This window comes from Etheostoma spectabile, chromosome 7 (genome assembly GCF_008692095.1).
Source record: "Etheostoma spectabile isolate EspeVRDwgs_2016 chromosome 7, UIUC_Espe_1.0, whole genome shotgun sequence".
Lineage (NCBI taxonomy): Eukaryota > Metazoa > Chordata > Actinopteri > Perciformes > Percidae > Etheostoma > Etheostoma spectabile.
Window position 1 is genome coordinate 986,700 of NC_045739.1, and position 8,582 is coordinate 995,281.

General features: G+C 44.0%; 1 protein-coding gene across 1 annotated transcript in view; it reads left to right on the forward strand.

Annotated features, from left to right (window-relative positions):
• Window positions 1-1,173: 1,173 nt before the first annotated feature.
• The window catches only part of efhd2 (EF-hand domain family, member D2), a gene marked incomplete at its 5' end in the record, with an annotated part of 10,299 nt that continues 2,890 nt past the window's right edge, over window positions 1,174-8,582 (forward strand). Inside the window, 3 exon segments of the mRNA XM_032520146.1 lie at window positions 1,174-1,574; window positions 6,395-6,542; window positions 6,636-6,770. Of these exon segments, the coding sequence (XP_032376037.1) occupies window positions 1,288-1,574; window positions 6,395-6,542; window positions 6,636-6,770 (570 nt within the window).

Sequence of the window (8,582 nt, forward strand, 5' to 3'; positions counted from 1 at the left end):
GGGGGTCTGCTGACCACCAAACGAAAACAGAACTTCAGTAACTCTGAAACCAAATTGTACTGCAACCGGTGATCGCCAAACGAGCCAGATCTACGGTGACCTCCAAACTTTGTGAATTTGTTCCATGAACATCAAAGATTTAGTTTGGAAAGAATTGCAGTATTTATGTAAAGTACTGTATGCATTAAAATATTTTAATGCTATGTGGGCTAAACTTTTGATACATTAAAAATCTGAATGGGAACTTTGTGGAGGGCAGTCTGGAGCTGTGCCTGAAGTTTGGTGTAAATAGAAACAAAAATAAGGGAGGGGAGAGGTTTGTCTAAGACGCTTTAGAAGTAGAGTAATGGATTTTAAAATTGCTACTGGGTGAAAGCATGGCAAAGGTTCTGCTCTAATGGAGCTATAGTTTCACCAAGTCACAACGTTGTAGCTAGGGCTGGATCAGGGAATAGGAATAATCCCCTTAATTATCCCTGACAAGGCCCACCTTCCAGTGGAAACCATTTCAGGGACTACCTCATGAAGCTCATTGAGAGAACACCAAGGGTGGCCGCCGCGGGGGGGGGGGGGGGGTACTTTGAAGAAACTAGAATGTAAAACATGTTTTCAGCTATTTCTACTTGTTTGTTAAGTGCATAATTCCACATGTGTCCGGATGCTTCAGTGATAATCTACAATGTAAATACTCATAAAAATAAAGGAAACACATTGAATGAGGTTTGTCCCAACTTTTAGCCTGTACTGTGTATTCTTTATTTTCTATATGATATATCAACCTTTCAGATCTTAGACGAAACAAAATGTTTGTCAAGGTATGAGTTTATTTAGTTTTTTTTGAGTGAATCAGATGTTCTGAGCTCCATACCACTCCACACCGGCTGGTGGCGGTAATGCGCCAAATCGTGTGCCAAGCACGAAGAAGAAGAAGACGAAGAAGAAGAAGAAGACGAAGAAGAAGAAGGAGACGAAGAAGAAGAAGAGCCGTCGGACTTCTAAACTGTTTGTGACAACACGTTAAGGTCGAGCTAGGCTTTTAGTCTGCGCGTGGAGCTCGAAGCCTGGAAACGAGAAGGTAGATAAGTGTATCTGGGATTAGTTAGCTTCGACTCTAGCCAGAAACACCCGTGCGGTGGGGGTGGCGGTGAGGGTGGGGGTGTTGGTGGGGGCGAGGCCGGGGGCGGGATAACAGACCGAAGGCGCCGACGCCTTCTTGTGGAACGTCAGTGGAGTCAGTAAGTTTCGGAAGGTCCAGCTATCTTTGGATTAGTAGCCTTTCGTTTGAAAATGGCCACAGAAGAACTTTCCTCCAAGCTCAGTCGTCGGCTCCAGATCGAAGAAGGAGCCGAGGATCCTGTTGCTGTGGACGTCAGCGGGGACCAGAATGGGTCGGAAGACAAACCGAGTACGGCCAATGCGGACTCGGAGCTCGGCGCTAAGCTGATCCGGCGAGAGGAGCTCAACGACGGGCAGGGTGAGCACCGGCAGCCCAGCATGAAGGTCTTCAACCCGTTCACCGAGTTCAAAGAGTTCTCCCGGAACCAGATCAAAGACATGGAAAAGATGTTCAAAACGTGAGTGTGTGACGGTATGAACGCCGATACCGGGTCCGGGTTTGGGTTAGGGTTAGGGTCCGGGTCCGGGTCCGGGTCCGGGTCCATCTTAGACATGGCTCGGCCGTTTTAAACGGGGTACTCCGGTGGCCTAACAGGGAAGTAGTTAAGAAGGCTCACATAAGGAAGTGGAGTCAGCAGGTTGCTGACGTAGGCCAGCTTGGTTCCAATATGTTCAGAAAGTAGTAAAATAAGCAACGGGGCTGTTTTCATTGTTGATTAGTTGTTCGGACTAAATGTCTTGTTGTCCACAACCCAAAGACACTGCGTTCTGTCAGATGGAGTGAAGAAACTAGACACGTTTTACATCGACGCTGGAATCAGAGGTTATATAAAAAATGGTTTTGGGCATTAACCTTTCATCTCTGATACACCTAACTGATTACACCAAGTTTCATATTAAGAAAAAAAATGAGCTGAATTATGCATTTTTTGTTTGCAACAAACATTAAATAACAACCTAGTCAATATCTTATGTATAATAACAACCTAGTCAATATCTTATGTATAATAACAACCTAGTCAGTGCCTTATATTAAAACAATATCAAACGTGCATTAACCCTGTGAAAACCAAGCCGTGTGGAGAGTTGAGCTGCTGCAGTGAGCTCGTTTCTCTGTCCTCAGTCTGCTGCTGTGAGCTCGTGTCTCTGTCCTCAGTCTGCTGCTGTGAGCTCGTTTCTCTGTCCTCAGTCTGCTGCTGTGAGCTCGTGTTCTCTGTCTCAGTCTGCTGCTGTGAGCTGTTTCTCTGTCTCAGTCGCTGCTGTGAGCTGTTTCTCTGTCCTCAGTCTGCTGCTGTGAGCTCGTTTCTCTGTCCTCATCTCGCTGCCTGTGAGCTTGTTTCTCTGTCCTCAGTTGCTGCTGTGTGTGCCTTGTTTCTGTCCCCAGTCTGCTGCTGTGAGCTTGTTTCTCTGTCCTCAGTCTGCTGCTGTGAGCTCGTTTCTCTGTCCTCAGTCTGCTGCTGTGAGCTTGTTTCTCTGTCCTCAGTCTGCTGCTGTGAGCTCGTTTCTCTGTCCTCAGTCTGCTGCTGTGAGCTTGTTTCTCTGTCCTCAGTCTGCTGCTGTGAGCTTGTTTCTCTGTCCCAGTCTGCTGTGAGCTTGTTTCTCTGTCCCAGTCTGCTGCTGTGAGCTCGTTTCTCTGTCCTCAGTCTGCTGCTGTGAGCTCGTTTCTCTGTCCTCAGTCTGCTGCTGTGAGCTCGTTTCTCTGTCCTCAGTCTGCTGCTGTGAGCTTGTTTCTCTGTCCTCAGTCTGCTGCTGTGAGCTTGTTTCTCTGTCCTCAGTCTGCTGCTGTGAGCTCGTTTCTCTGTCCTCAGTCTGCTGCTGTGAGCTCGTTTCTCTGTCCTCAGTCTTGCTGTGAGTCGTTTCTCGTCCTCAGTTGCTGCTGGAGTTGTTTCTTCTGTCCCAGCTTCTGCTGTGAGCTCGTTCTCTGTCCTCAGTCTTCTGCTGTGAGCTCGTTCTCTGTCCCCAGTCTGTGCTGTGAGTTGTTTCTCTGTCTCAGTCTGGGCTGTGAGCTCGTTTCTCTGTCCTCAGTCTGCTGCTGTGAGCTCGTTTCTCTGTCCTCAGTCTGCTGCTGTGAGCTCGTTTCTCTGTCCTCAGTCTGCTGTCTCAAGTGAACGAGCAGGAACAGATACATGGCTTTTAAGCTGTATAATAAGGTTATAAAGGCATAACCATTTAAGTTAAATGTATTTGATTATGTATTAAGAAAATATAGTAAATACAATAATTTTGGTTGTATATCATTCACACATAATTATTTATATTTTTACAAAGTTAACACCAGTTTTGGAATTTATACTAAGTATATTTACTCAAGTACTGTACTTAAGTCCAGATGTTGAGGTACTTGTACTTGTACTTTTCATGCCACTTTCTACTTCTACTCTGCTACATTTAGAGAGAAGTATTCTACTTTTTACTGCACTACATTCATCTGACAGCTTTAGTTACTAGTTTTGCATTGAGTACTTTTAATACTTTAAGATATTTTCCTGATTATACTTAGTATCCACAACATGAACATATTATAAATAATAAATAAACAAATGACATTGTGTAAGGGCTAATATTGAACTTTTGAATGCTTGTTAGTGCTAACTGCATAATGACACGGCCCTTCACACTGAACGTGGTGCCTGCCCCGTGGTCCCCGTTGAACTACAGTAATGGAGACCTAACTTCCGTCCAAAGGAATGGAATTGAGTTTCCTTGTTGCTGAAAGGTGCTGTAGTAATAAAGTAGCCTCGCCTTACAACCTCGGCCTGTCAGTCAGTCCCCAGGGCATAGAACCACGGTGAGGAAGGGTGACATCAAACGCACCGCGACAGCGTCCCCTGCCGTTAACCCTCTGAGACCAACAGTCATTTTTACTACTCATTCTTTCTTGTTTTATTTTCTAAAAATGCTTGTAAAACAGCAACCCTGTTTTTTTTTGGTATTATTTTATAAAAAAATAATTGTTTTGCTAATGCAGAATCCCAACAAACCGTTGAAAGCATCCAAACACTATCAACACTGATACAGTTCAGCTGAAACAAACGTGTCCCGAGAATAGATTCCCCCTTCAACAGAAAACGGATGGCCAGACTCCCTAAGATGAAGAGGTGAGTGGATCACCACAGGGAGTGGGGACTTTAACTTTTACTATTTCTAAAATAATTTTCTAGACATAACAATAGATTCTTAACTTTTTTTTCTTACCAGAGGCTAATTTACCAAGTGATCCTTTAAAAGGTGTAGCTACTTTACAGTTGGTTATTAGCTGATATTTAATCGGGCGAGTCGCAGCGCGGAGGTTTTAGTAACTGACGGACAAACGAGCAGCGGAGGAGGAAGGTAAGGAGGCAGAGAGCCAGTCGCTACAGGACTCCCGTTGACTTCCTGCTCCATCCTGCTATCGCCACGGTGACCTCTGGATTGGGCTCGTTTTCTGTCAACGATGTGGCGACGGGGTAACGTAAAGGCGGAGTTAGCAAGCTAACGGTAAACCACTAACACCGGCTGGCTGGGTCTAACGTTAGCCATACGCTGGCCGGATTGTAGGGGGGGGGTTAATGTATTTGTCTCAAATCGGTAACAGATGCAATGAGTGGCACATAACGTTAAGTAACACGGCATTTTATTTTGGTTGAGTTTTCTATCAGTAAGGTGACCACTGACCAATTACCTCATGTTTGTTTTTAATTTTTACAATGACAGTAATAAAACTTTGTTTACATTTCTGGATGTCCATTTGTTAAGCACCATTTCATTAAAATGTGACTGTAAACTAAAATTAAACAGCACGTTGTAGCATTTATCAGGAATACGGTTAAAATGGGGACAATGTGGGGCACACTGGAAGCCCGAATTTACTGAGGCTCAGTCCTTGTGGGTGTGGTTCCTCCTCCACCCGTGGCCCCGTATGCCCTTTCTCTACGCCCTTTCCTGTCCTCATCTGTCTAGTCATATAAAGGCCAAAAAGCCCAACAAATCCTCTGAAGGGGAAACATTGTGTAGTAGGTCAATTTCAGCTGTGCACCCCTACATTTCCTGCTTGTGCCCTTAAAATGTGCTGGGGGGGGGGGCTTTTAGCTGAAGAGCTTTAGGCTTAGGCAACAGGAAACACTGAAATAGATTGACTGAGCAATGTGTGGGTCTGTTTCTGTGTCGTGCTCTGCCAGGATTCTTCAGATTGCTGTCATGTACAGGCCTGTCCAGAGAGTTTTATACTCACTACATGTACAAATAGTCTTAGTCCAGCTGTCTTCACAGGGTTCAGTCCCAATTACACATCTGCACTTTAAACGATTCTCTTGAAACCATTCTAATGTGCAAAGAAAGACCATGGCTAGCTGTGGAATTGTTGAGTATGGGGGGAAGTAAGTGTGTCCATATTCAAACTAATAAATTAACCGATCTTTTTAGATTAAGAACATCGTCTGGTCAAGTCTTATCAAAAGCTGTTTGGTTTATAATCAAAATCCGGTTCATTGCCATGTACATTTTCACATGCGAGGATGTTTCAGTAAAGTCACTCTCTGACAGTCACTGTGTGACATTGAGTTCCCCGCTGGGCAATGAAAACTAAACTCCTCCACGAGATAACAAAAACTACACACACACACACACACACGTGAACTCGACCTGTCACCAACCTGCAGCTTCAGAGCGCCGTGTTGTGTGCTGCAGTGGCTAGTCTGAAAAACCTCCCACAGCCATCTAAACAAAGTTAAGGCCCGTGTTTTCCTGAACCCCTAGGGGAGGAGGGCCACAACGTCTTGGCCCCCAACTCAGCAAAGATTGTTCTTGCTCGGGCTTTAACTTCTGGTTATTCAGCAGCGTTGCCACAACGGACCCAATGGCTTCGCTAGATTTGAGTAATTATTTTGTGAAAAAAGAAAAGATTCTTCAATTTTTATTTCTTTACTCCTATGTTAGTAAACTGAATATTAAGGGTTGTGGACCAAACAAGACATTTTAGGATCTCATCTTGGGCTTTGGCAAACAAACCAACATTTTCACCATTTCCTGACATTATATGTAACAAAGCGCTAATTAATTAATCAAGAAAATCCTCGACAGAGTAATCAACCATTTAAATAACCGGTAGTTTCTGCCCTAGTCCTTATAATGGACTACAGGTAGAAGCCTGATATCTTAAACCGACACCTCAAAACCTGGATAAATAAAACCCAGACTTCATGCAAGGCTTACAGGTTGCACAGCATGCACTTGGTGGGAGGTGTGTTTTCCTTCAGCTCTGTAGCCGAGCTGTAACAAACCAGTTTTCTACTCTGTTAAGGTATGATGCTGGAAAAGACAACTACATTGACCTGATGGAGCTGAAGCTGATGATGGAGAAGCTTGGAGCTCCACAGACCCACATTGGCTTGAAGAACATGATCAAAGAGGTGGACGAGGACCTGGACAACAAGCTTAGCTTCAGAGAGGTGAAACAGAAAAAAACAAGTTAGAATCAGTCAGAGGATGTGATATTCCTTCTGTCTACATCCATGTATTTCTGTTCTTTCTGTCCTCCTCAGTTCCTACTCATCTTCAAAAAGGCAGCAGCAGGAGAGCTGGCGGAGGACAGCGGCCTCAGTGTCCTCGCTCGCCTCTCTGAAATCGACGTTTCCACAGAGGGGGTCAAGGGAGCCAAGACTTTCTTTGAAGCCAAAGTAAGTAGTAGTAGTAGTAGTAGTAGTAGTAGTAGTAGTAGTAGTAGGGATTTCTTGTACAACGACACTCAATTCAGTCAATACTCTAACACAAGTGTTTTAAAAAGAGATACTGTATCATATTCCGTATTAAATTAAGTGTGTAATGGTACACCCAAATCATGGTTTGGTATGTTCCTCGGTTTTGAAGTCACGGTTTGCTTCATTATATCAATGGAAAATTATCAGTAAAAATAAATGTGGCGACATGTACCCGGTGTTAAGAGACCCGCAGCAGAGTCAGCGGTAGCTGTTGAGGGCAAAGTAAAGAAAAAGAAGGTACTTTTTGAACAAGTGGCGCACTGATGACGAAGGGAGAACCAGGGGACGGTCAGCCTAGCTACCTTCCCGACGACCAGGCCATGCACCGGACTTCCTGTCGAACCGAAAGCATCGTCACAAAATGCAAACAATACGTATTGGTCATATCGAGTGCAGTGCCATAGAGCTGGGGAAGACCAGACCCCCCCAGGAGCAGAGTGTGTACTAACCCAGATAAATCCTACTGACTTGTGGTCACCTGATATTCCCTCTAGCCCTGAGGTTGACATTTCAGATCATTTGAGGACACCAGGATGATTATCTTTGTATCATCTACAATGAAGAATGTGTTTTCATCCACACCTGTGTATTTTTTATCAAGTATGCTATAATAATGCTGTTTTGGGCTTGAGAAATCTGTTCAGAAATGAAAATATTTGGTAGCCATGGTGACTGTAGATCATCATCATCTCTGTAGATGATAAAAGAAACCTTCCCTAAAGCTAAAATATGTATTAATAATAAAATATAATGAATGAATATTAGAAATACACTCATTACACATACACTCATTACCTGCATTAACTACACCTGTTCTCCACTCATTACCTGCATTAACTACACCTGTTCTCCACTCATTACCTGCATTAACTACACCTGTTCTCCACTCATTACCTGCATTAACTACACCTGTTCTCCACTCATTACCTGCATTAACTACACCTGTTCTCCACTCATTACCTGCATTAACTACACCTGTTCTCCACTCATTACCTGCATTAACTACACCTGTTCTCCACTCATTACCTGTATTAACTACACCTGTTCTCCACTCATTACCTGTATTACTCACCTGTTCTCCACTCATTACCTGTATTAACTAATAATTAAATAATTAATTCAAATTCAATTCAAATCAGTTTTATTTACAGTGTCAAATCATGCCAGGAGTTATCTCAGGGCACTGGCTAGATAGAGTTGGTCTAGACCACACTTTATAAGATAAGATACAAAGACCCAACAATTTCCCCCAAGAGCAAGAGGACAGCTTCCTTTAAACAAGCGCCAACCTGGGACAGACCCTAACTCTTGGTGGGAGGCCATCCACTGCTGGTTGGGACACTGATACAGATAAACAGAAATATGAGTCACAATAATTATAGCATGATGAACTCTGGCAATTATACTAACAAGAAATAGAACTATGACAAGAAATAGCAGTAGCAATGCAGGGCGTAGTGCAGGACCACGGCGGCAGCTGGAGCCACGATTTAGGTGCCACTCCAACCCAAGGAAATCAGGCAGAAAACTCCAGGGCTGTTACCAACAAGCTTTACTGGAACAGGAATGCACACAAACACAGTTAAAATACCTGATACATGCACCAGTGGATCAGTCCGTAGGGACGTGGCTTTAAATCTGGAGGGTAGCCCGTCCTGGATGGACCACGTAGACTGGTAGCTGGACAGGTGTCCGTTAACCTCCTGGGCACTGATTATTATTATTATTATT